The sequence below is a fragment of the Grampus griseus genome (assembly GCF_964374135.1).
Source record: "Grampus griseus genome assembly, chromosome: 17".
In the NCBI taxonomy this organism is placed as follows: domain Eukaryota; kingdom Metazoa; phylum Chordata; class Mammalia; order Artiodactyla; family Delphinidae; genus Grampus; species Grampus griseus.
This window is the reverse complement of record NC_139011.1, coordinates 18,721,888-18,749,883: the sequence shown is the minus strand read 5'-3', so window position 1 is coordinate 18,749,883 and position 27,996 is coordinate 18,721,888. Positions and strand designations below refer to the sequence as shown.

The 27,996-nt window shown below is 41.9% G+C and overlaps 1 protein-coding gene across 7 annotated transcripts in view; it reads left to right on the top strand.

The window, feature by feature from the left end:
- The window catches only part of DEPTOR (DEP domain containing MTOR interacting protein), a gene marked incomplete at its 3' end in the record, with an annotated part of 188,702 nt that overhangs the window by 58,613 nt on the left and 102,093 nt on the right, over positions 1 to 27,996 (top strand). For all 7 annotated transcript variants that reach the window (XR_014297997.1, XM_082674901.1, XM_082674902.1 and 4 more), the window contains exon 4: positions 8,378 to 8,556. Coding sequence is in view for 6 of the 7 variants with exons in the window: in XM_082674901.1 (XP_082531027.1) it covers positions 8,378 to 8,556 (179 nt within the window). The remainder of the gene's footprint in view (positions 1 to 8,377; positions 8,557 to 27,996) is intronic.

Sequence of the window (27,996 nt, the reverse complement as noted above, 5' to 3'; positions counted from 1 at the left end):
GGCAGGTCATTTTTCTGGTTTCAAGAAGTGACACAAATAAACCGCTATCCACTTGTCCTCCCCACACCCTGAAAGGAAAATTGCTAAGCTGGAAGGGACAGAGTGGTTTGACAACAGAAGGGAAGGCCAGGCGTTCGTGTCTGTATCTTAAATGGAGTATCAGTAGGGCAGAAAATTTTTTTTTTTTTGCGGTTCGCGGGCCTCTCACTGTTGTGGCCTCTCCTGTTGCTGAGCACAGGCTCCGGACGCGCAGGCACAGCGGCCATGGCTCACGGGCCCAGCCGCTCTGCGGCATGTGATCCTCCCGGACCGGGACACGAACCCGCGTCCCCTCCATCGGCAGGCGGACTCTCAACCACTGTGCCACCAGGGAAGCCCCAGGGCAGAAACTCTTGATTCATCTTGTCTCCACACAGGGTCATTCTAAGGGGGCCTTTTTTTTTTTTTTGGCCACTCTGCAGCATGTAGGATCTCAGTTCCCTGACCAGGGATCGAACTCATGCCTCCTGCAGTGGAAACATGGAGTCCTAATCACTGGACCACCAGGGAATTCTAAGGGGGTCATTTTTTATATACTCTTGGATAATGATGTGTAGCAGGGGAAAGCAGAGAAATGAGCTTCATTTATCATTCAGAAAATACTTTTCTCGGACATACTGTACTAGGAAGCAGCTGTCAACCACATAGACAGGGATCCTGGTCTCAAAAAGCTTATAGTTAAGTGAGCAGGCCATTTCCCCAGGGCTCTGAGAAGGCCTTTCAGGGACTCTGGGAGCTCTTAGAAGTGGCACGTTGTCTAGATTTGTGGGATGGGAGATTTCTTAGAGAAATAACAACTAAAACTGGAAAACTGAGGAAGCTCATCTTCACTCTAAAATACCTTATTTGGGGGCTTCCCTGGCGGTCCAGTGGTTAAGACTCTGCGCTTCCAGTGCAGGGGGCATGGGTTCCATCCTTGGTCGGGGAACTAAGATCTCACATGCTGCTCGGAGCGACCAAAAATAATAATAATAATAAATAAATAAAATAAGATAAAATACCTTATTTGAGGGTGAAAAGAAATGAGGAAATGGTAGTATTCCTTATTTAGGCACTTTGTTTTCTAGATTCCTATCACTGATGCAGGCTCCCAGGTCTAACTCCATGTGGCTTTATTTTATACAGTTTATTTCCAGGACCTTCCAGTATTTATTCACTGTTCTTTCAGTACTGTCCAACTGATGTGACATGTTCCTCTTTGTGGGTTTCACATCTTTTTTGCCATTTCTCATTGATATGAATATATTCTAGTTATCTATTCCTACAAAACAAATCGCCTTAAAACTGACTAGTTTAAAACAACAGTGATATATTATTTCTCCTGATTCTGTGGCTTGCAAGGCGATTCCTGTACTGGTTTCACCTGGGCTCATTCATATGGTTGCCGGAGGGTCAGCTGAGCTGGAACGTCCAAGATGGCCTCATTCTCATGTCTGAGAGTTGGTGCTGGCTGTCGCCTGGGCCTGTGGCCTCTTCACCTCCAACAGGCTGCACTTGCTTCCTTACACCGCGGTCTCAGTATGGCATTCCAAGGGGACAACGGTGGAAGTTGCAAGGCCTCCTAAAGCCTTGCTTTGGGAGTCAAATAATGTTGCTTCTGTTGCATTTGCTTGGGTAGTGGAATTCACAAAGGCAGCCCAGGTTCAAGGGAAGGGGAAATAGACTCAACCTCTTGATGGGAGAAGCAGTGAAGTCAGTTGGAAAGAAGCCTCGGGAGCTGTTGCGGCCATCATGGCACATAGTCTCCTGTGGGACGTCAGGGTTCTGCCCCTTGTGTTGAGGTATATGTGGCAGTTGTCCCTTCCATCTTCTAAGAAGGGCCTGGTCATTATTATATTAAGTCTAATTCTTATGGCTCATACCAACTCAGCTGCTACTAAGCCTCTGAAAGCAGCCTAGTAGCTATTTCTAAGGATGGATTAAAGTCCAGAAGAGGGTTTACTTAGGAAGAGGTCTAAATAATATTTTTTTTTGCAGATTTAATTTGTTTAATTGAAGTATAGTTAATTTACAGTGCTATGTTGGTTTCAAGTGTACAGCAAAGTGATTCAGTCATACATGTATATATATATGTGTGTGTATATATATATACATATATGTGTATATATATACACATATTCTTTTTCAGATTCTTTTCCATTATAGGTTATTACAAGATACTGAGTAGAGTTCCCTGTGCTATACAATAGGTCCTTGTTGTTTACCTATTTTATATATAGTAGAGTGTATATGTTAATCCCAAGTTCTAATTTATCACTCCCCTGCCAATAAGATTTTAAAGTGAGTTCTGTTACAAGCTGAATAAGGTTTTTAATAAGTTCAGTTATATGCTAAAAGCTTTTATAAATACTCTTAATTACTTCTTGGACTTTTGGCTAAGATCAAGTATGGTATCTGTTCTTATCAGTTTAGTGTAAATACTCTTAAATATAAAAGCATACACTTACATTCTTAGAACTTTCTAATAAAAGTTTTTAATGATAGCAATCCAGCGAAGGCAGTAGAACGTGTATTATCTTCCTCATTTAATATGAGTTTGGGGACACTTGAAGTAGTGAAAAATCATGTCATTAGTTTGTGGCAGAGTTGTATTTGAGTCCCAGGTGTCCTACTTCCCAAGGCTGTGCTCCTTCCATGGCTTCCAACTAGTAGAACTCTGAAGATTCTGGGAAGAGTGGAGGTGTCCCACTCCAGAGGAGTCCCTGTGTAGCTACTGGCACAAATTCATCACGCCCTGAGGAACGCACCATGATTAGTTAAGTTTAACGCTTTGTATATACATCGTCTTTTGTATTGTTAAGTTGTTTCATTCATACTCACTCTATCATTCACAACAGATGGGTGAAGCTATCATTATACTCTTGAGAAAAAGGAAGGTTATAAAAAGAAAAGTGGCTTGCTTTTCATCTCACAGCTACCAAGTGACCCATTCTGAATAAAACTTAAATCTTCAAATTCCTAGTTGAATATTCTTTCCACAGCAGGATTGGGCTCTAAGTCTGAAAGCACTGAAAATGAACATCATATGAGTGGACATTGAAGTACGCAGGTTCAGTTACCCACAAATGATATGATTTATAAACGTGTAAAGTGTTCTCATTTGTATGACCCTGAGCAGGTTTCCTCCCCGCAACACTGAATGCTGTCATTCACTTTTTCTCCTTTGGATGAGAATTACATTTTTCTCATATGGATGAAGAGGGGGTTGTATCGTAATAATCTCTAAGGTTTCTTCCTGCTCTAGAATGAAATGGTACAATCTGTGTTGCATACTGTTGTTAGTTTGAGAAGACCTGAAGGTTTTTGAAAGAGAGAAATGAACTTTCATATAGAAGACAAGAACTCATCAGGAACAGTTCTAAAGGAAGATGATACAATGATTGTGACATTTTATGAGGTTCTGTTTTCATTGTACAAGGTTTTGTGGACAAACATGGACTCTATCTATCCTGTTGGAGCTTATAGTTGAGTAGGGAAGGTAGTCTTTAATCTGATAATTACGTAGACTGTATAGGGAGCAATGGAGGTCTGATAATGATTGAAATGCAAAGGATAAGGAGTTAAGTAGGCTCGAGGAGTAGAGGAATAGTCCAGAGAAGTGAGGAGGAATGTTCCAGGTTTGGGAATGACATATTCAAAGGCCCTGTGGTAGATGGGCATGGTATGTTTGAACTGAAAGAAGCCCAGCCTCTCTGGAGCACACAGGGGCCAGAGGTGAGAATGTTCCAAAGGGGACGGGGTCAGGGCCATGCATGCATTATAGGCCATATAAATGGTTTTGGTCTTTAGCCTAAAAGCAATGAGAAGCCATTAAAGTGTATCTTCAACAGGGGCAGGACATTTTCAGGTTCAGATTTTTAAAAGATCATTTTAATTGCTGTGTCTGGTCTTGGGTGCTTGAGGTTGGGTTGAGAACAAGAGTGGGTGCATAGTATAGTCCAATTAAGAAACCAATGTAATTGTCTAGGTTAAAGGTGTTGGTATTTTGGGCCAAGGCAGTGGCAGTGCCAAAGATGGGAAGACTTAGACATATATGAGAGCTATCTGGGAGGTAAAAACCACAGTTCAGACTGATAGACTGGGTTGAGGAAGATGAAGGCATCATGGATGAAGCCTTGTTTTCAGGCTGCATGGTGGAAGCTCTCACAGGCACAGGACCTCAGATTTGGAGGGAAGAACCTGAATTCAGTTTTGGGCTTGTTGATTTTGAGGTGTCTTTGGGATGTCCATGTGGATACAGAGGTCTGGGTTTGGGAATATAGCCCTGGTCTAAGGATATAAATCTGAGAATCCTTGGGGCATGGATGGTAGTTGAAGCCATGGGGATATAAGAACTTGCCTGAGAGACGAGAGAAGAGAGATATTTGGGGAAATGAATCTCAAGGGATTCCAGCCTTCAAAGTCCATGGAGATGAAGTGGCGGTAACCCACAATGGTCACTGAGAAAAGGTAGGGACAGAGGGAAAGCAGTACAGTGTGTGACGTCCTTCTAACTGAGGGGAGTGCTCAATAGCATCTGATGCTATTAATGTCAACCACATGGGGGACCTACAAGATGTCCATCGTATATGGACACAAGGGAGAATGCTTGTGCCCCTAGTAGTAAAGGCAGAAGCTAGAGGAGTGAAGAGTGCATGGGAAGGTAGGTGTGAGACAGGATACGTGGGGCTAGGGGGGTGGTAAAGGAGTGACTTATGTAGTTGTCTTAGTTCAGGCTGCTTTAACAAAAATACTATAGACTGGATGGCTTATATGATAGACCCTCATTTCTCACAGTCTGGAGGCTGGGGAGTCCAAGATCAAGGCGCCAGCAGACCTGGTGTATGGTAAGGCACCTTAGTTTGCAGAGGTCTGCTCATTGTATTACCGTCACAAGAGAGAAACAGGAAGCAAGTTCTCTTCTGTCCCTTCTTATAAGGATAGTAATCTTATCGTGGGTCTGTAGGGGAACAAAGTTTGCCACCCCAAAATGTCTCTTTGGTGTGTGGATTACTTCGAGCTGAAAACAATCAAGGCCCGAAAGATTCTGGAAGAACCTTTGACCTGTGACCTAACTGCCTAAAAAATTTTAGATAGAGGACCTGTTCCAGGAGGGGAGCTATCAACATAGATAACTATAGTATGAGCTAGGTGTGTAGGCAAGGAGAAACCTGGGAAGTCTGTTAAAATTTCCCTCTGTGTCCCATTGTCTCTGCATGACACAACAAACATTTATTTACCAAACAGTTGCCTTTACATCTCCATGTGAATTGCCTTCCTCCCCTTTGAAGTCCTGAACCACTACCCCAACATCCTCTTTTGTCTTTACCTGAAGGTAGTATTTAGAGTGAGGGTTTTGACTCTCTGACATACATCACAGCAAGATCCTTTTTGACCCACCTCCTGGAGAAAGGGAAATAAAAACAAAAATAAACAAATGGGACCTAATGAAACTTCAAAGCTTTTGCACAGCAAAGGAAACCTTAAACAAGACAAAAAGACAACCCTCAGAATGGGAGAAAATATTTGCAGATGAAAAAGCAACGGACAAAGGATTAATCTCCGAAATTTACAAGCAGCCCATGCAGCTCAATATCAAAAAAACAAACAACCCTAACCAAAAATGGGCAGAAGACCTAAGTAGACATTGCTCCAAAGAAGATATACAGACGGCCATCAAACACATGAAAGGATGCTCATTGCTAATCATTAGAGAAATGCAAATCATAACTACAATGAGGTATCACCTCACACTGGTCAGAATGGCCATCATCAAAAAATCTACAAACAGTAAATGCTGGAGAGGGTGTGGAGAAAAGGGAACCCTCTTGCACTGTTGGGAATGTAAATTGGTACAGCCAGTATGGAGAACAGTATGGAGGTTCCTCAAAAAACTACAAATAGAACTACTATATGACCCAGCAATCCCACTACTGGGCATATACCTGGAGAAAACCATAATTCAAAAAGAGTCATGTACCACAATGTTCATTGCAGCTCTATTTACAATAGCCAGGACATGGAAGCAACCTAAGTGTCCATCAACAGATGAATGGATAAAGAAGATGTGGCACACATATACAATGGAATATTACTCAGCCGTAAAAAGAAATGAAATTGAGTTATTTGTAGTGAGGTGGATGGACTTAAGAGTCTGTCATACAGAGTGAAGTAAGTCAGAAAGACAAAAACAAATACCGTATGCTAACACATATATATGGAATCTAAAATTTAAAAAAAGAAATCGTTCTGAAGAACCTAGGGGCAGGACAGGAATAAAGACGCAGACGTAGGGAATGGACCTGAGGACATGGCGAGAGGGAAGGGTAAGCTGGGAGGAAGTGAGAGAGTGTCATGGACATATATACACTACCAAATGTAAATTAGATAGCTAGTGGGAAGCAGCTGCATAACACAGGGACATCAGCTCCGTGCTTTGTGACCACCTAGAGGGGTGGGATAGCGAGAGTGGGAGGGAGACGCAAGAGGGAGGAGATATGGGGATATATGTATGCATATAGCTGATTCACTTTGTTATACAGCGGAAACTAGCACACCATTGTAAAGCAATTATATTCCAATAAAGATGTTAAAAAAATAAAGTGAGGGTTTTGGCCATTTTGGTGAGTTACTCAGTTTCCCTGGGTCTCTCCCCTGTACATTTTATTAAACTTTTGTATGATTTTCTCCTGTTAATCAGTCTTATGTCAATCTACTTCTTAGACCAGCCAGAAGAAACTAAAAGGGTGGAGGAAAACTTCTTCCTCCCCAGTAGGGCTCCACCCTCATGAAATAATCACCTCTCAAAAGCCCCATCTCCAAATTCTATCACGTTGGTCTTTAGTGTTTCAATATGTTGCAGAAAGGGGGGCCCCTTCTAGGGCCCTAGAGAGCCTAATAGGGGGACCCTCTCGTATCAGATGTATTTTACGTGGAAATACATTTAGAGCATACTATGTAGTTGTTGCCAATATACTGAACTCTTAGATCGGATCCTGTCCTACTTCTGCTTGAGACTTCTCAATTATTTTCCATTGCACTTAGAATAGAATCCTCAGTGGGGCCCATGGGATCTGCTGACCTGTTCCCTACCAACCCCCCCATTATGTCAGGGCACACCTATTTCCTTTCACACCCTCACATATCCCAAGATCTTTCCCACCCCTAGTCCTTGTGTTGCAGGAAGGGACCCCTTCCAGGGCCCGAGAGTGGGCTCTTGTCTAACACTCGGAAATGAATTGTCCGAGGAGACACACGTGCTGACAGTGCAAGAGACTGTATTGGGAAGGGGCGCCCGGGGGGAGAGCAGGAGGGTAAGGGAACCCAGGAGAACTGCTCTGCCACGTGGCTCGCAGTCTCGGGTTTTATGGGAATGGGGTTAGTTTCTGGGTTATCTCTGGCCAATCATTCTGACTCAGGGTCCTTCCTGGTAGCGCTTGCATCACTCAGCCAAGATGGATTCCAGCGAGGAGGATTCTGGGAGGTTGGGAGGACATGTGGACTGGCGTCTCCTCTCTCCTTCTGACCTTTCCTGAATTCTTCCAGTTGGTGGTAGCTTGTTAGTTCCGCGTTCCTTACCAGGATCTCCTGTTGTAAGATGACTCATGCAAGTGCCTACTATCCAGCCTGGCTAGGGTGGGTGGTTTCAATCAGTGGTTCCCCTAACAACAATGTGAATTTGGGGAAGACACAAACATTCAGTCCATAGCAAGTCATCTTCTTATTAGCCCAATGACTTGGGAAAAGGAAAAATGCCTTTAGGAAAGAAATACGAGAGTTTTTTAGGAAAGTAGGGTGGGGTTTGGTCAGGAACTCCCTCTCAAGATGGCTAAACTGAATACAGTTTGCTAAAGCTAGAGTTTTAGATTGCTTTTTCAGTTTTTTTCTAATCACCAGGAAAAAATGCATCTTATTCACTTCTGAAGCAGATCCTTCTCTTGACAGTTGCATTTGGGGCAACACATGACAGCCACATCTGTCTGTCTGACAACCTTGCGGTGATACTTCACAGAAGCCTAGGATGTGGGATTTCAAATGAGTAATTTTCCTTTTGTGTAGGTTTCTTTTTCTTTCTTTCTTTCTTTTTTTTAAAATTGAAATGTAGTTGACTTACAATATTAGTTTTACGTATACACCATAGTGATTCCAAATTTTTATAGATTATACTCTATGTAAAGTTATTATAAAATATTGTCTGTATTCCCTGTGCTGGACAATATATCCTTGTAGCTTGTTTATTTTGTACGTGGTGATTTGTACCTCTTAACCCCCAACCCTATCTTTCCCCTCCTCTCTTCTCTCTCCCCACTGGTAAGTGTAGGTTTATTTATTTATTTATTTTTTTACTTTCTTCCTCCAGGCTGATGAGCCCTGAAAACACACTCCTGCAGCCCAGGGAAGAGGAAGGGGTCAAGTACGAGCGCACCTTCATGGCGTCTGAATTCCTGGATTGGCTGGTTCAGGAGGGTGAGGCCACCACAAGGAAAGAGGCGGAACAGCTCTGCCACCGGCTTATGGAGCACAGCATCATACAGCACGGTGAGTGTATGGGCCAGCTTTTGCTAAACCCTAAAATCTTGTGCTACAACTGCAGGCTTTTATTTCTCAGTCATGGCTCTGTACGTCAACTGTGCCTCTGCTTGGGCTCCGCTTGGCTTGTCTCCAAACTGGGGGTCACATTCAGCTCTGTGTTTCATGCCTTCTCATTCTGGGACTCAGAGTAAAGGAGCATCCACTCTCTGGACTCTATTGTTCTGACAGATGAGGGCAGAAGCTAGAGAAGGCAGGCAGATTCTTGCAACGTCTCCAAACACTTCTGCTTGGGTGTGATTTAACATTACAGCTTCATGTCCAGCTGGCTATAGCAGGTCATCTGGTCAAGTCTGGATGGGAAGTAGATGGCTCTCGCAAGGTCGGTCGCATTGGGAGAATGAAAATTCGCTGAACCATGGTTCAAGCTGCCACACTGAAGAAGTATCCAAAGGTCTTCAGATTTTCACTTTTCTTTTTAGAGCTGAATCATAATGCAATATAATGTACTGTTCAGGAACTCTATTCGTTATCTATTGCTACATAAGAGATTACTCTAAAACTTAATGGTATAAAATAATAATAAATGGTTATGATCTCACATAGCTTTTGTGGCTCAGGAATTTGGGAGGAGCTTAGTGGGTGGTTTGGCTTGGAGGTCTCTTACGAGGTTGCAGTCAAGACATTGGCTGGGGTTACAGTCATCTGACGGTTTGATAGCCTGGAGGATTTGCTTCCACAGTGGCTCACTTCTGTGCCTACCATAGAAGTGCTGGTGCTGGCTGTTGGCCGGAAGCTTCTGTCCATTGCTCTATGGACTTCTTCATAAGGCTGCCTGAGAATTCTCATGACATGGCAACCTGGCTTCTTGCAGAGGGAGTGATCCAAGAGAATGCAAGACAGAAGCTACAGTGTCTTTTAACTGAGGCTTGGGAGTCACACACTGTTGTTTCTTCAATACGCTCTTGGTTACCAGGTCAGTCCTGTTGAGTATGAGAGAGGACTATGCGTGTGCTAACCAGGAGGCAAGGATCACTGGAGCCATCTCAGTTCTTATGAGGCTGCCTATTGCAAGAACATAGGCTCTGGAATCCTAACTCCACCAGTGATTAGCTACTTACCTGCTCTCATCTGTAAAATGGGCATACCTGCATAGGTTGGTTGTAGGAGTACAGGTGGTAGATATAAAGCACTTGGCTCAGTGCCTTGCTCTTAATAAGTGCTCAGTCAATTTACTAATACAGCTGCAAGGTGTAGGCTTAGAACAGTGAGGAAAGGGCTGGGAACCAGATAAGCATTTCAGCCTAGGAGTCAACATGAAAGGTAATAACTTGAATCATTCTTACTGTAAACTCTCCCACCTCCACTTCTACACAGGCCTAGAATTTCTATCCCAGTGTTAGGGAGATAATAATGGAATTATTTGAAAGAAACTTTTGAAATTATTGGGAGCAGTGTTTCACAAACTGCAGATTGCAAGCCTTTAGTGGGTTTAGTGAAATAAGTTTAGGGAGTCATTCCCCCAGCATTAAAAACATTTTTTTTAGCACAGGGAACTATATTCGGTATCCTGTGATAAACCATAATGGAAAAGAATATGAAAAAGAATGTATAAATAACTGTCACTTTGCTGTACAGCAGAAATTAATACAACATTGTAAATCAACCATACTTCAATAAAATTTTTTTAAAAAAAGAACTACTAAGAAAAAAATTCTTTTTCATAGACTAGACTAGACTCTTAGTACTCAAAGTGTGGTCCATGGACCCACAGTGTCACCTGGGAACGTGATAGAAATGCAGAATCTCTGATCCCACTGAATCTGATCTACATTTTTGCATAACCGAGTGATTCGAATGCACTTTAAAAGTTTGAGATGCAGTGGATTGGATTTAACTAGAATAGAAAATTTCAGAGCATAATTTATGTAATAAGGTCAAGGATTGTTTTGCAAAACATTTATTTCAGTTAGATATACACTATATAAACATATGACCATAGTCGTGTGTGCACTGATTTGTAACATGAAAATTAGTACTGGTCAAATATTTTGAAAAGCCCCTGATCTAGAAGCATTGGTTTGCAAGGCACTCAAGCCACTCAGTTATTTTGGGGTGTTTTCTCCTAACTGATGTTGCCACAATGGCGCTTACAACTGTTTATTGACGGTCTGATATGTTTCCTGCTGGGCTATTGGTTGAGGTTTGGAAGGTGGATAGAATTGTAAAATACCAGTATGGTTCCTGGCCTTAAACAGCTTATAGTCTTGTAGAGATTATAAAACGGATATAGAAGCAATTAGAGAGCAATTGAAGTTGTAGGGTATAGTTTATTTATTGGTTATTTATTTTATACCATGGGCCACGCACTGTCCTAGAGATTTTACACATTAACTTATTGAAACCTCTTAAACTCTTTGAGTCAGATATTCTAATTTTTGTTGTTGTTAAATTTATCTTATTGTGGTAAGAACACCTAACATGAGATCAACTCTCTTAACAAATTTTTTTTAAGTGTATAAAATAGTAACCATTAATTACAGGGCAGGTATTTTTATTATCTCCATTTTACAGATAAGGAAACCAAGGCACCAGTAGGTTAAGTAATTTGTATGAGGCCACTCAGGTGGTAGTGTCCAAATGGATATTATCGCTAGTAAGTGTGAACTCAGAATTGGTTGGAGTGACTGGTGCTTTCCACCATGAAAAATGGTGTGTTTGGGTTAGGTTAACGCTGTCATCTTTGCTCCAGACAGAAAACTTGGTGATACCAAACTCTAGAGAAAACCAGAATTTTATACTACCGTTTACTGACTGATAATGTACATCTCAACTTCAGAGAGAAGATAGAGGATGCCACAAATTGTTTCCAAATGATTTCCAAAGAGTGAGTAATTATACCTCAATTACAGTGTAATTATTATTATTTTTTTGGCTGCGTTGGGTCTTTGTTGCTGTGCGGGCTTTCTCTAGTTGCAGCGAGCGGGGGCTACTCTTCGTTGCGTTGCGCGGGTTTCTCATTGCGGTGGCTTCTCTTGTTGCGGAGCACAGGCTCTAGGCGCACGGGCTTCAATGGTTGTGGCACGTGGGCTCTAGAGTGCAGGCTCAGTAGTTGTGACGCACAGGCGTAGTTGCTCCGTGGCATGTGGGATCTTCCCGGACCAGGGCTTGAACCCGTGTCCCCTGCATTGGCAGGCAGATTCTTAACCACTGCGCCACCAGGGAAGCCCCTACAGTGTAATTTTATAATGCTTTAAACATAAATGCCATAACGTTGTGATGTAAAGGATAAAATAAGGAATTATTGTTAGCAAATCTTATCCACGGAAATTTGTTTTCCATGGTTTTAGGAGGATTGAATATTCTCTATATATACAGAGTCAGAGTTTCCAAGGGAGTTCCAGTTTCCCAGCAACTCATTGCTAGATCACAGATTCTAACTTTGAGTTATGAAAACATGGCCACCACATATGTGTACGTTAGAGTTAATGATAAATACCAGCTAGTATCTTAAGCAGAGCTCTGAATTGTCCAGCTAATAATTAATTTCATAAGTTAAACATTAAAGAAAGTCAGCCTCTAGGCTTTGAGCAAAAGGTTGCTGGATAAAAGTGGTTCCCTAGCTTGAAACCAGTAGGCATAAAAATCAAGCCCACTTATGAAATCCTAACCAGCTTCATTTATGAATGGTTAATGGTGCTCTGTAATCAGGACAGAACTTGTTAGCTGAGTAATTAACTTGCATGCAAATGTATATGTGTGTGTATATATATATATATATATATATATGTAATGATATTATTATCATTATTACAGTTTTACAGTGAAGAATTCTTGAATTCAAAGCCTTTAAGATATTTTTCCAAGGTTGCATAGCTAACCGGTAGCTACTAGGCATTGTGCCTTAGAAAGGAGTTTCCGTTGGTCCAGGATGTATGTAATCGGGTGTGGCTTGCCGGGCACTGTGGAATGAACATGGTCTTTGGAGGGAAACAGGCAGGATTTACATCCCATCTCCTTCACCTACTGTGTGACCTTGTTGACATCTCAACTCTTCCATTCCTCAGGTTTTAAAATTTATTAAATTAAAGTCATATTATATATCTTTGAGAGTTGTTATGTTTGGTTGGTTCGTTGGGTTTTTGGTTTTGCTTTTTGAAATCCTAGGACTACCCACATGTACTAGAAAGACTCAACATATGATTGGACTCGTGGCTAAGATTTTTTAATCTTAAAAAGACACAGAGAAGGATCAGCAAGGGAAAAAGACACATTGGGTGTTGTCTGGAGAAATCCAGGTGCAGGATTCCTCTGTTCTCCCTTCCAGGGCCGGGCAGAACTGGTTCCTTCTTCCAGCAGGGACATGCAGTAACACGTGTACAATATCTCTGCCCAGGGAAACCCACTTGAAACTCAGAGGGCAAGATTTTTATTGGGGGCTGCTCATAGAGGTATACTCTGCCTGCCCAGACAGCCACAGTATACTCCGTGCCTTCCAGCCACAGTATACACACGGTATACTCCGTGCCTTCCAGACTCTCAGAAGGAAAGCACGTATTCTCCATTAATTGCAGTGTTTGTGCAAACAATCTGGGCAGGCTGGTGCAGCAGAATTCAGTGTCGCAGGTAAAGCAAAGTTGCCTTATCAGACGGTAACTCAGAGAACCTTTCAAAAGCCAAGTTCCCAGAAGCTAGCCACGGGCCAGCCCCACAAGCAGGCTCTTCTGTTTCAAGGCTGCTATGGTAACTCTTTCCTGCCCAGAGCTGCTGTGAGGATTAAACGATAAAGGTGGGCAAAAGCTTTTAGCAGAGTCTACCTCTTATGGCCCTCAAATGCCAGCTATTGTACTTGATCTGATCAATTCTAAATAACAGTTAAAATGTACAGAGTCCCTGCTATACGCCAGACACTGTTCTAATCACTCTACGTTTACTCCTTTAAATAACTCTATGAGTTAGGTATCATAATAATTCTCATTCTTAAAATGAGGTTAAGTAACTTGCTGAAGACAAGAGCTAGTAAATGGTAGATTCAAGATTCACATCAAGGCAGTCTGGCTCTTAATCAGAAAAGAAGATTGGATGCTAATTATAAGCTTCCCTAGACTAGGAAAAAAATTCTCAACTTTTATTGCATCAGCTCATACAGCCTGTCAGATATTGCAACTATAATCATTGTTAGCTCATAAAATATTACAAGATTCCTTTTTCGCAAACGATGACCGAGTACCTTGAGATTTTTGTGTGACCTTTGCCAACGCGATGAACACATTTCTTTACTCACGTAAATATCTCCCTCAACTGCTGAGCTGCTCTCCAGCTATCTTTTCCTTAAATGGAGGGTAACAGACAGCAGAGTCACGTGGGTAAATTGCTCACAGCTGCAGCAGCTGACCCTGGATAATCAGGCTACCGCTGCTGTGTCCAGGCGTATAATTTCCTCTTTTAAAGATTTAGTCAGAGCACTTTAACAATTTCAACACTTCATCAAGCCCTCTTTCTTTTTCTTTTGTTTTTGAAAAATATAATTATATAAATTTTGCAACACACAAAGCAGTTTTCCATGTATTATATTTTTAATCCTCCCAGCTGCTCGAGGGTAGTTTTGGTGATCCCATTCTCCAGTGGAAGACAATAGCTGAGACATTCTCCCTGGTAGCCACGAAGAGAGAATTTGGGATCTTCTGCAAAGGAAGTTAGATGCCAGATCCAGACAGGAATTAACCCCATCTTCTCAGTAATTAAGAGCACTTGACAGAGTTCGGCCCAGCCTGGAATAGCGTAGCCAAAGAAGAAGAGAGGGAGGGAAGGAAGGATGGGAGGAAGGAAGAACAAAGGCACTGATGATTGAGGAGTTTGCAACTTGCCCAAGACCATATGATATTACAGAAAAAAGTTATTCTGACACTTGTTAAAATGGTAAGGAATACTTTAAGACTAGTGCAATAGGACTATTGTAGCAAGGGAGGGAGATGGGGCTCAACTCCAGGAACAGCGAGGACAAGTGGGGTTTTATAGCCATGGAACAGGGTGAGGGGGGTCAGTGGATGGAAATTTATTAATGGGAGACACCAAGGGCAGGGGGATTTTGAGGCCAGGGACTTAGACGTCAAAGATGGAGGATGAGGAACTTGATAAAATAATAAGAGTGATCAGGTATCACGATTTCGGGGATCCTGACTTAGCAGGATTCTTTGCTAAGGCTGGGCTGGGTAGGTCAAATCTGGCTGAGTCACATGCCTACCTCCTGACCCTGGATGAGCAGGGCCCTTTGACTGACAGACTCGCCAAGTCAGGGAGGGGCATTCTTCCACCAAAAAAAAATTTTTTTTGTAAGTTCTGTTACCACAGGATAGGGGCCAATGTCAAGGCCTAGTAGAAATGAGGGCTCAGGGACTTCCCTGGTGGTCCAGTGGTTAAGAATCTGCCTTCCAGTGCAGGGAACTTGGGTTCCACCCTGGTCAGGGAACTAAGATCCCACATGCCGAGGGGCAACTAGCCCGTGCTCTGCAACTACTGAGCCCGTGCACTCTAGAGCCCCAGCGCCACAACCGGAGAGAAGCCTACACACCTCAAGGAAGAGCCCGCGCGCTGCAACGAAAGATCCCACGTGCCGTAACTAAGACCCAAGCAGCCAAATAAATAAATAAAAATATTTTTTAAAAGAAATGGAAATGAGGGCTCAGAGAAACCTGACTAAAGTCTGGAAAGGAGAGAGTCTTTGTCAATGGCACCCTACCCTTGCTTACCTGCCCTTTCTTCTTCCCTATCGAGACTATCCTCTCCTGCTTTTGCTTTTGGTAACTCCTTGTCACCAACAAAATGAAGATTTTTCCATTACAGGTGGTACCCAGTATCTTAGTGTTTCTTTACCCTTAGCTGGAATATAAGTGCTTTGAAGACAGATAATCTGTTTTCTGGGAACTTCCTTGTGGTCCATTGGTGAGGACTCCATGCTTCAATGGCAGGGGGCACTGGTACAGTCCCTGGTTTGGGATCTAGATCCTGCATGCTGCTCCGTGCAGCCAAAACAAAGAAAGGATTTGTTTTCTTGTCTCTGTATCGCCCATGGCTTGGCACTTATGTATCAGCTATTCAGTAAAAAATGTGTAGAATGAATGAATGACAGTAGTGACCACTTTCTGAGGATTTGCCATTTGCCAGGCACACCGTTGGGTGTTTACACCAGCTAGAGTTCTTTGAATATAAGCAGCCTCAATCATCATTTGCTTCAAATATATGGCAGAGTGAACTGATAGTTAAAGCCCTGGAAAGCCAAGCTGCCTGGAGAAGAACTGGAGCAGCTCTTGGGGATCCAGTTGCGAGGAACTAGTGATGAAGGGCAATCCCTCTCAGACACCTACAGCTAAGAAACCAGTGCTAGCTATTTTCTGCCTATGCTGGCCCTCTCTCCGGAGACTGAACTCTAGAGAACAACTCTGATTGGCTGAGTCTGGGTCACATGCCCACCTCTTGCCCCCTGGATAGGCAGGGCCCTTTGACTGACAGACTAACCAAGTGGTGGTGGGTCATTGTTCCACCCAAAGAAAAAAAAAAATCTTTTCTTGAAAGTTCTGTTACCACAAGGCAGGCTGGGCAGGCGAAAGCAACAGACAAGCTGTCCTTTACTGCTCTCAGTTCATTTAATCCTCCCCCCAAATCAATTCACTTGATATTATTTTCCCTGTTGCTTTAGATGACAATATTTAAGCATTTGCCATGAGCCTAATCGTTCTCAGCTCCGAAATTTTATACTCTGAATAGAAGAAAATACAGATTGGGTAGGATATTTCCATAATCTGCTTTCAATAATTAATATTTCAAGTGTCATCTTTATCAGCAGCTGTTATCTACTGTAACTTTTTCCTTTCTCGATTTAAAATTTCTTGGAATTTTCCTACTGTGCCCTCTGATAGGCTTTGGCTCTGTTTTACTTTTTATTATAGCTGAATCCAAAGCAGGAAGAAAAACGGACACAGCCAGCCTGCTGTCACAATGCAAACAGAAGGAAACAGGTTTCCTTGGTAAAGTCACAGGCTGATACTTTGGCACACAATATAGTATTGGTTTTGTTGAAGGACAACAGGTCTGTAGCTACACAAAGGCTTGACTTTTAGAAGGTATGAAAGGAGTGAGAGACGCCTCATCTTATGTAATCTTCCAAAAGAAGGGTGTTATGTGCAAAGAATAGAGGTCTTTTGTGAACAGTGTCATAACTGTAAATATTTCTTTCCTCAGTTGACATCAGTATAGCTTTTGTCAGGTGTCCAGAAACTGATCCTCTAGATACAGACTGTGGCTCTGTAGCCTGGGCCCCTACCGACTCCTGCCTTTCTTCTGACAGCTTGTGGGCCGGTGGCCGCTGCAGTACAGGGTCTTCAGTTTGCCCAAATGTGACCTTGTTAAAGTGGCACAAGGAAGCCTTAAAAACACATGCACACAATCTCTGTGCAGTTGAAGTTTATGAAAGTATGCAGTCTCCTGGCCTTACATGGTAATTTGAGGACTCAGCTGGGTTTCGGTGGTCATTTTTGGAGGGACCTGGAGGCTGGGGTCTCAAGTTTATTAAAAGAACAATATGTCAGGATCTCCTGGGTGGAATGGACAGTTCAGACTGCTGATTCTTCTCCTGGTCAAAAAGCACGGTGGTGTTCACTCCTGGTTACTGATGGACATGAGCTTGACCACAGCCCTCAAGGGGAGATTGGGGGTGAGGGGGGCAAAAAGTTAAGAGGTTCTCCTTTAAGGACAAACTGCCTCCATTCTCTTTTTTCTAGCTCTGACCCTGTGTCAATCTTGAGGGAGCTCCTCTCTCAGCTGGGAGGCTGGGAGTTTGGGCAGGGATTCCTGTGTGGGACCCAGGCTCTCCTTGAGCAGTTATGACGATTATTCTCACGGCCATTTCATCTTTGCCACACTGAGGTCTCTCTTAGTTCTTCCTCTAGAAAATCTCCCACCTGCCACTTAGGGCTCTCAATTCTTAGCCACTCACTTTAACTCAGTTTTTCTTTGCTGATACGTTTGTCTCAGGCAGTGTGACTGGGTTGTCTTTTGTGTTCTGGCCTATAGTCCTTTGGAGACGCTCCTTCTTTCTAGCTGCCTCCGCCCTGCTCCCTCCTCCCCGCTTCTGCCAGAAATGAATCAACAAGCTGAAGTCTGTTGACACCATGGAGTGATTATCAGGTATAAAACTGACCATATGTAAAACTACAGTGAGGTATCACCTCACACTGGTCAGAATGGCCATCACCAAAAAGTCTACAAATAAGTGCTGGAGAGGGTGTGGAGAAAAGGGAACCCTCCTACACTGTTGGTGGGAATAAATTGGTGCAGCCACTATGGAGAACAGTATGGAGGTTCCTTAAAAAACTAAAAATAGAATTAACATACGACCCAGCAATCCCACTCCTGAGCATATACCCAGAAAAGAGGAAAACTGTAATTTGAAAAGATACATGCACACTGACGTTCATAGCAGCACTATTTACAATAGCCAGGACATGGAAGCAACCTAAGTGTCCACTGACAGATGAATGGATAAAGAAGATGTGGTACACACACACACACACACACACACACACACACACACACACTGGAATATTACTCAGTCATAAAAAAGGATGGAATATTGCCACTTACAGCAACATAGTTGGACCCAGAGATTATCATACTAAGCAAAGGAAGTCAGAGAAAAACAAAAATTATGTGATATCACTTATATGTGGAATCTAAAAAACAATACAAATGAAATTCTTTACAGAAAAGAAACAGACTCACAAATATAGAGAACAGACTTGTGGTTACCAAAGAGGGAAGAGGTAGGGAGGGTAAAGGATAAACTAGGAGTGTGGGATTAACAGATACACACCAATATAAATATATAAAATAGATAAGCAATAAAGATTTTCTGTATAGCACAGAAAACTGTATCTTGTAATAACCTATAATGGAAAAGAATCTGAAAAAAAATGTGTAACTGAATCACTTTGCTGTACACCTGAAACTAACACAATGTTGTAAATCAACTGTACTTCAAGTAAAAAGCAAAACAGGACTTCCCTGGTGGCACAGTGGTTAAGAATCTGCCTGCCAATGCTGGGGACACAGGTTTGATCCCTGGTCCTGGAAGATCCCACTTGCCACGGAGCAGCTAAGCCCGTGAGCCACAACTACTGAAGCCCGCGCGCCTAGAGCCTGTGCTCCACAGCAAGAGAAGCCACAGCAGTGAGAAACACTCGCACCTCAACGAAGAGTAGCCCCTGCTCACCGCAACTAGAGGAAGCCTGCGTGCAGCAACGAAGACCCGATGCAGCCAAAAATATAAATAAATAAATTTTAAAAATTTTTAAATGAATTAAAAAATTGTAAAAAAAAAAACTGACCATATGTAAACTCTGATCAATGTGACTATAGAACAGTATTAAGTTAAAATTTAAGAAGGGATTACACACACACACACACACACACACACACACATACATCCTTATTACAGTTGGAAAAATACTTTTATTAATATCATAAGCAATTTTAATCTAAAATGGAGAGTAATCTTTTTGTAAAATTGCTTATATATATTATTTTTAACCTGACATAACATTTTAAAGACTCTAACATTTTATCTAGCTTTATTCTGAAAAGGTCCCCTTCACTTTCTTTCTCTCTGTCCCAGTAATGACATTTGACCCAACAAGGAGCCCAGCCCCTCTCCTCTCTCCTTTCCACCCGAGGAAAGCCTGCGTATCAGAGTCTATATTCCTTCCATTTTATTTTAGCCACTCCCTTAGCTGTGGCCTAGGTTTCAGTCTGATTGGAAATGACCAAAGCCACCAGGCCAAAGAAGGGGGTCTGGGTATTGGTTTTGGCCACTGGCAAAACCACTCCTGTCTCTCTGAAGTCCTCTTCCACAGTTGCTGGGAACTTAACCTCAAGAAAGGATTCCTGTCAAGTGGGAACATAATGTACTTCCTCATCAAAATGAAGGAAATAGGATAGGGAGATAGTGTGTGTGAGGGGGAAGCAGACAGCAATACCAACAACTTTTGACCACTTGGCTGTCAAGAGCTCAGGATAAGAATTATCTTCTAGGACAAATGGCTCTCAAAGTGCTACACTTAAAGGGATGAACTTGTTTGTTAGCTGATCTGTTCCTATGAGGTACCAGCCTCTAGACTGATCCTATTTTCCATGGAAATAGAATGAAAGCCACAAATGCAGTCCATATATGTAATTTTAAATTTTCTAGTAGCCGCAGTGAAAGTAAAATAGAACAGATGAAATTAACCTTCATAATATATATTTAACTCATCTCCAAAATGTTATTTCAAAATATAATCGATATGGAAAATAGCGATCAGCTCTTTTATGTTCCTTTTTTTCATATTCAATCTTCCAAATCCAGTGTGTATTTTACACTTATAGCTCCTTGCCAGATTTCTGGTGCTTGTCAGCCATTCTGAAGAGCAAAGCTCTAGACCTTTGAGCAAAGCACAGAGTATGGTGGTATCCCAGTGAGTGTGTATTCCACTTTTCAGCTCCTTAGCTCAGAGATCTTTGTTGAGATCTTTGTTCCCCGACAGCTGAAATGCCTATAAGTTTGTGTTGAGGAAGCACCTTGGTGTCTCTATTTTGCTGTACCAGTTTGGACACCCAAGTAAACCTGGGTGCTAGCCACACAAGTTTCTGGAATGGCAACAATTCTTCTCTCTCTCTCTCTCTTTTTTACTTTTTTTCCTATTTTTTGCTGTGCGGCATGTGGGATCTGAGTTCCCCGACCAGGGATTGAACCCGTGCCTCCTGCAGTGGAAGTGAGGTGTCTTAACCACTGGACTGCCAGGGAAGTCCCTCTTCTCTCTTCTTTAGCTCAGTGATTTCACAGTCATGTTTTCTTTTTTCTCTGATTTTTTAAATATTTCCTTTGACTAAATATTTTTAATATTTCCACAAGTCAGAAATTGTTGACTGAGATCATTTGGACTGGATCTGAACTCAGCAGTTCTCTTCTTTTTTTGCTGTACACGGGCCTCTCACTGTTGTGGCCTCTCCCGTTGCGGAGCACAGGCTCCAGACGCGCAGGCTCAGCGGCCATGGCTCACGGGCCCAGCCGCTCTGGGGCATGTGGGATCTTCCCGGACCAGGGCACGAACCCGTGTCCCCTGCATCGGCAGGCGGGCTCTCAACCACTGCACCACCAGGGAAGCCCCAGCAGTTCTCTTTTTGCTCAGAATGGGCTTATCCAGTATACGAACCCAAATTCAGGAGCACTTTCTTAAATTCCTAGTCTTTGTCATGGGATCCTTTGGATTTTTGCTGACAGCAGAACAATATTATTTATTCATGGTACACGGGCATCATTGCAGCCCTGTCTTCCAGAGAGCTGTGGCTTCCCATATATTTATTAATTTCACTTGCTTTGGTTAAAAGAAGTTATTGTAATTTATTTTCCACAGATGGAAACACTGAGACCCAGGGACTGTCCATAACCACTTCTGTCACCAGGGAATCAGAGCCGAGTTGCTGGAAGGCATATCTTCTGCCTGTAAGACTTTCTGTCTAATCGCTCTTGGCTTCTGAGTAAAGCATAGCTTGTTACAAGGTGTGGGCTGCAGATAAACAGAAAGTGTTTGTTTTCTAAGCCTTTGATTTCTGTGTCCAGACCTGAGTTTGGAACAATAACAGAATTGTGTTTTGCTACAAATAAGAGAAAATGTAGTAATGCCTGCTTGAACAGAAAGGTTCCTCTTTATTTAGGAAGAGTCACCTTTCCCAGAGATTTCTACTGACATTACATGGGCCAGATCTGTGTCAACATGGACTCGTTCGCTGGACGGCAATCAGTGAATCTAATGCTGTTAGCCGGGCACACTGCTGCCCTGTACAAATAATAAAGGAGGAAGAAAGGGAAAATGGGTTTTGGACAAGCAGCTAGTATTGTCAGCCACGAGGACAAGTGTCTTTTTCATTAAGTAACTAAGTGACCTTCCCTCTGAAACATGGGCTTCCAAGGAACAGTTTGTTTCCTCTGTCCTCAGCCTGAGCTCCTGGTAGCTCTAAGCTAGATTTAAAGCAGGTGGATGTACAAGTGTTAATGTCTTAGTTTTGACCTAGTTTTGTCTTAGTTTATATCATGGCTATATTAACGTCAGGGGGTGCTGGGTGAAGGATATATGGGAACTGTCTGTACGGTCTTTACAGCTTTTTTTTTTTATAAATCTAGAATTATTTTAAAACAAAGTTTACTGGGAAAAAAAGTAGGTGAGGTATTTCCTATTTTCCTTTTTTGTTTAAGATGAGTACAAGTATAAATAATATAGAAATATATGGAGACTTATTTTTTTAAAAGCTACTAAATCTCACCACTGACATCCTCCTTTTCTGAACGTCTGCATCTTCCTCCTTCAAGGGTCCTAGTCTCTCCGGTCTCATATGGAATACCTGATAAATTACTGTATGCTAAAGCACGCACAGGTTATATGGTAACTTTTCTGGGAATGGTAAGCAGATGTCATCTGGGAATAAGGCTTTGGTGGGCTTTCATAGCTAGTGGTTTTGAGTAGGATTTATTCTGATACCTCCAGCATCACATTGGATGTCCTTCTCTACGTTGCTGGCCGTGCTGAATTTATCTGGTTTAGGTAGGATGCCTTCTTTTCCCACAGACCACCTAGAGTTGCTGCCAGAAGCTTTGCTTACATAGGTGAAGTCTGAAAAGGATTAGAAAGGTATCCTTTGGGCACTGACACCTGGGTGGGCCCTCAATTGGAAGCCCACACATGGCTAACATTAACTGAATGCTTCTATGTACCAGAAACTCTAATAAGCCTTTTACCTATGTTGTTTCATTACCTCTTCAACTCATTTTACAGATGAATAAAATTGAAGTTCAGGGGCGTTAAGTAACTTAGTAAAGAGTGAAGCCAGTGTTCAACCCAAGACCATCTGTAAGCAGAGGGGTGTTTACCATGCTGTCTCTTTGTCCTTTTAATAAGCAATTCCAAGGTAATCAACATTTTACCCTGGTGAAGAATTTTGTAGAAAACATGCCCAGCCAAGTTGTCTTCTGTTACCCGACGACAGGAATAAATGAGGAAAAAGCAGACTGCTTTCTGGTGTTTGTAAGCTCATTGCCTCCTCATTTGGCATTATTATGGGATGGGAGACAGTCTAGGGAGGAGATTAAGGGATGGGGTTTCAGAGTTAATCTGTCAATGCTTCTGTCTTGGATCTTCCAGTTAATGACTATGGGACCTTGGGCAAGTTGACCTTGTGTAATCTCATCTGTAAAATACAAATAATTACAATAGCTCTCTCTGCTGCTTTGAGAACTGAATGATATAATCATGCCATGTGTACCACTTAGTAAATGTTAGCTGATTGCTACTCTTATTATTGTTATCATCAATATATCCTCATCATCAGATGCCTTGGTGGGTAGAGATTAATATACGTTTAATGGCCTCATCCATTGCTGGTCTTAATATCTTATACATACTCTATACTGAATATATACTTTTAAAAATAAATCAACACTGAAGGCCCTTGGATTTATGCCACAATTCCAAAGGCTCTAGAACAGAGTTACAGATTTCTTTCATTGAATTACGCATATGAAGGATTTCATTTGCCAGACAAAGTAAATTTGTTTTCAGACCTCTCTGCACTTACAATATGAATTAGTCTCTGAAAAACAACCTCATTTTTGAAAAACATACTCTTTGTTCTGAATTTTATCACTAACAACATGAGGTTCTAGGCTTTGGAATGCACCCAGCTGTTATTTAAAGATGCATAGAGAAGAATAAAATATAATTTGACCTTGCATCTGTTTATTGCCTTTACTTTTCTCGCAGTAAGACACAGAAGCAGCAGAAACCCGTACAATTACAATGTCATGTTTTGATTTTCATCTTTTCTGCAATCTTACTGAAGTTACTTGGATCCTTTTTCCTCTTTTCCATCTCCTTTCCTCCCTTCAGCCAATTAAATAAGTGTAATTGGGTTCTAACTTTGTGTATATGAAGTGTTTTGTTTTAGTAATATCAATTCATAGAACTTTATGCCCTAAAATCAATTTTCTGCTCTCATATCCTCTTCTTAATATTGTCAGTACTCAGGAAGTAATTATTTTAGTTCTCTGACTGACTGTTGGTATTGCCTTTTGAAGAGTTTTGTATCCCGGGCACCTAACTGTCCTTGTGTGGCCTAATTGCCTAACCTCGAATCAAGGACTTGTGCTGCTTTGGAAAACAGAGCTCTTTCAACTCCTGCATCCCTTTAGGATGGTTTGAGATGGGTAGTTATGGCTTTAAGTACAGTTTAGATTTTCTTGAAAGAATAGCTTTCATCTTCTGTTGTAATTAATGCTCAATTCATATTTTCCAACAGACACATGACTTAAAAAGCATAATATTTATGTGTTTTAGTTCTGACAATTTTTTAAATATGCAGCGTACTAAGTGACATAAAATGCTTGGACCCTGTAGGACTGTGATCTAGCAGGAGCAGGGAGGCAAAAGAGTGCAGATCCATACTTGGACGTGTGAAACAACTGAAAGCTTTTGTTGGCAGGGAAGGTGCAGCAGTTTCATAGGCAGAATTTATTTGCCTTTTATTAACGCAAATGTCTGAGGACTAGATCTGCCACCTCTTAATCCTTAAAGTTTGTCAGTCCTCTTAAGCAATGTCTGTAGGTGCTAATGTCCTTTCAGGAGGAGCTATAAGGGTCAGTAGGGTATAAAAAAGAAAACAGGAGGACATGGAGCCAGTGGTAGGATGGAGTGACATCCTTGATGGCCCAGAAAGATCCTTCACCCACCATCGCACACTGGGTGAAGTGGTGAGCCATGCCCACCTTTGCTGCTGTGCGATGTTCTGATGATAACAATGTTAATCACAGCCAGGGAGGGCCTTCTGCCTGGAAGGTGACCTTGAAGACGTTTTAGCTTTGACACCAACTTGCAGGACTAGTCACAGCCCCCCCAGCCTCATCCTTTGCTGGTCTTTTTTCTTCCGCATTATAATAGTCATTATCCTTATTCCCCTGTCTAAGCCCTCTTTTGACTCTTCTAAATTCTAAAACTTTTTAAAAGTTCTGATGAAGTGCTATTCAGGGGACAGTTGATGTACACACATTCTTTCCCCCTCCCCCTTCCTCACCACCACCTTCTTACTTTCTTATCACACTGCTGGATTCAGTTACTTATTTCATGATGTCTGTTGTGTTATGTCATCTGCCAGCAAACACTTCAAGGATGGATGAAGGTATGTGATCTTCCTCTCTCCAGCTAGATAAGTAGCCTAAAATGTCTTATATTCAGCGGAACTTATAGGGCTTAAGATGATAAGTTTTTATATTCATCCTTAGGACAAATGTGTGAATGGAATAGAAGCCAATTCTCCTTCTTTCAGATAATCAGCTTTTAAAAATTCCTTTCTTTGCTAACTCATCCTAATAACTTATAAGAGAAAAAATGTAGCCACATTATCCACCAAAAGAATATATCTGAACTGTGTCACTTTATGATTTCGGTAGACTCCATGACGTTCCCCTCATGCTTTCTGAAAAGTGAAGGCAGACTTCCCTGGTGGCGCAGTAGTTAGGAATCTGCCTGCCAATGCAGGGGACACGGGTTTGAGCCCTGGTCCGGGAAGATCCCACATGCCGTGGAGCAACTAAGCCCGTGCGCCACAACTACTGAGGCTGCACTCTAGAGCCCGTGAGCCACAACTACTGAGCCCGCGTGTCTCAACTACTGAAGCGCCTAGAGCCCGTGCTCCGCAACAAGAGAAGTCACCGCAATGAGAAGCCCGCGCACCGCAACAAAGAGTGGCCCCTGCTCGCCACAACTAGAGAAAGCCCGTGTGCAGCAACGAAGACCCAATGCAGCCAAAACTAAATACATAAATTAATTTTTTTTAAAAAGTGAAGGCATACAGTGAATAGGGATCTGTTTTCTTTTACCAAATATGAACATTGGGAGTTTAGTGCTTCTAAAGCCCCCATTTCCCTAAGCAATAAGATTGTCTTGTATTTACATTGCTTCAGCTTTCTGGCTGTTTCTGCTTTTCCTCTTGTTTTATGTCTCACTTAATACTAAGCCAAGCCAAGCCCCTAGAGAATTCCACCAATAAAAAGAGAATGCTTGGAAAGTCCCAGAAACTATAAATTGGATGAGTAAGAAGTTGTCAGTTTTCAGTTACAGCTGTGATAAAAGCACAACTAGAACAGTAGATACTGAGTTGAATATTGTCTCTCCTTACTTCCTCCTGCTTAGAGATTAATCTTCTCCAGGAGCAATTCAGTCAACTATTCCTCTATTGCTAGGCATCAACTTTGGTTCCAAATTTGTATAGCTGCAAACAGTGGTGATGTGCCCATTTTAAAAAATATATATATTCTCAAGGAGCAAAGAATGAAATCTGTTAAATTATATATATCACAACATTTACTCTAATATATAGGTCCTGTATAGCATTGGGATCTAAGAAATGAAGAATTGGAATGACCTCAAGATATAGAGACACCAGTCACTGTTCTCCTCCTTGATTTTTCTTTCCTTCTCTTTAATTTTTTTCCCCTTAGCTCTTAGGGTATTTTTTCTGTGTTTAACAAAGAGCAACTTGCTTATGTAGCAAACGATTTTTGCATTTCATTTGGAGAGTGTCATGTTAAAGTGTAGAAAGAATCAATGCATCTCTCTCTCTGGAATATAAACGATATGCCCTTTAGCCATTTTTATTTCTTGAGACTCTACATATGTAATTTATGGCGAAACAAAAGAAATCTTTGGCTTCCTTAAACTAATTCTTAAAACTTCCTGTGTCTTACTTCACTCCTTTATTTCTCGCTTTTCTTTGACTTCTGAGATTTAATTATTTTCCAGTGGGATACTTGCCAAGCTTGAACTGGACATCTGGTTAAGATTTCATATTTTTCTCAAGTGAGAGATGACAGAACTGCTCGTGGGAGCTGGGCAAGTGTTCTTAAAAGAAGGGCAGAAAAGACAAAAGAAATGGGTTCTGTGCAAGAACTTAAGTGACCAAAAGCTAAAGTCAATCTTTAGGAATCTGAGAAGAACACTTAAAACACTATATGTCAGATACCATTTCAAATCTCTTATGTAAATTATCCCATTTCTTCTTCACAGCAAAACTATGCAAAAAATTTGAGGCTTAAATTTAGTAAGTTGCCCTAATCACTCAGTTCATAAAGGTGGCAGAACTGGGAGCAAAACCGAGCTTTTCTGACTCTAGAACCTTTGCTTTTCATTGCATGATACTGTTTTCTAAAAGTTATTTAGCATTAAGAGAGTTTTCAGAAAAATCCCAACTTAACTGCTTTCTTCTCGTGTGAAACAATGTCTCTTTTAGAAGACTTTGGTATTGATGAGCTTGAAAGGATGAGCAGACGAGGTGTCATATTCCAATCAGCATGCTAGGATAGATGGCTGGGATCCTGCGTGTCACTTACTAGGTACTCGGTTGAATAAATGAATGATGTCACGTGTGATTGATTGATGCTGTTATATGGCTGTCTACCTGCACTCTTAGCTTTTGTAGCTACGATTATCTTTGTTATACCTAGGGCTACACTCACAAACGAAGCAAATGTATGAAACTCTGTTCATGTTATTAAACTTTTAATGAGAGGGTAAAAAATAAAGAATCCTTTTGAAAGTCAAATAATTCATTGAAAACAATGCATGTAACACATGCAATTGTCACTTCTCTCTTCTGAGAGAAGAATTTGACTCCATCTGTGCCAGACACACAGCTGGAGGATGAACACATGGAGACCTTCATGTGGCTGCTCCCGAGGCCCTAACACCCAAATAAGTCCTTGAAAATTGAAGTGGGACGTTAAATGTAGTATCTCACAAAATTGAATTCCCATAAGTCACATGGCAGTATATCACCAGCAAATGATGGTCACAGTAAAGACAACAACAGTCGTTGTAAGATAACAAAAGTGCAATTTTTTTAATTGAATGTTCTTATTTATTTATTTTTCATGTATATTTATTTATTTATTTTTGGCTGTGTTGGGTCTTCATTGCTGCGTGCAGGCTTTCTCTAGCTGCGCTAAGCGGGGGCTACTCTTCGTCGCGGTGCACGGGCTTCTCATTGTCGTGGCTTCTCTTGTTGCGGAGCACGGGCTCTAGGCCTGCGGGCTTCAGTAGTTGTGGCACACGGGCTCAGTAGTTGTGGCTCACGGGCTCCAGAGTGCAGGCTTCAGTAGTTGTGGCATGCAGGCTCAGTAGTTGTGGCTTGCGGGCTCTAGAGCGCAGGCTCAGTAGTTGTGGTGCAGGGGCTTAGTTGCTCCGCAGCATGTGGGATCTTCCCAGGCCAGGGCTCGAACCTGTGTCCCCTGCACTGGCAGGCGGATTCTTAACCACTGCGCCACCAGAGAAGCCCCAAAAGTGCAATTTATTGCCTTCTTACAATCTGCTTGAC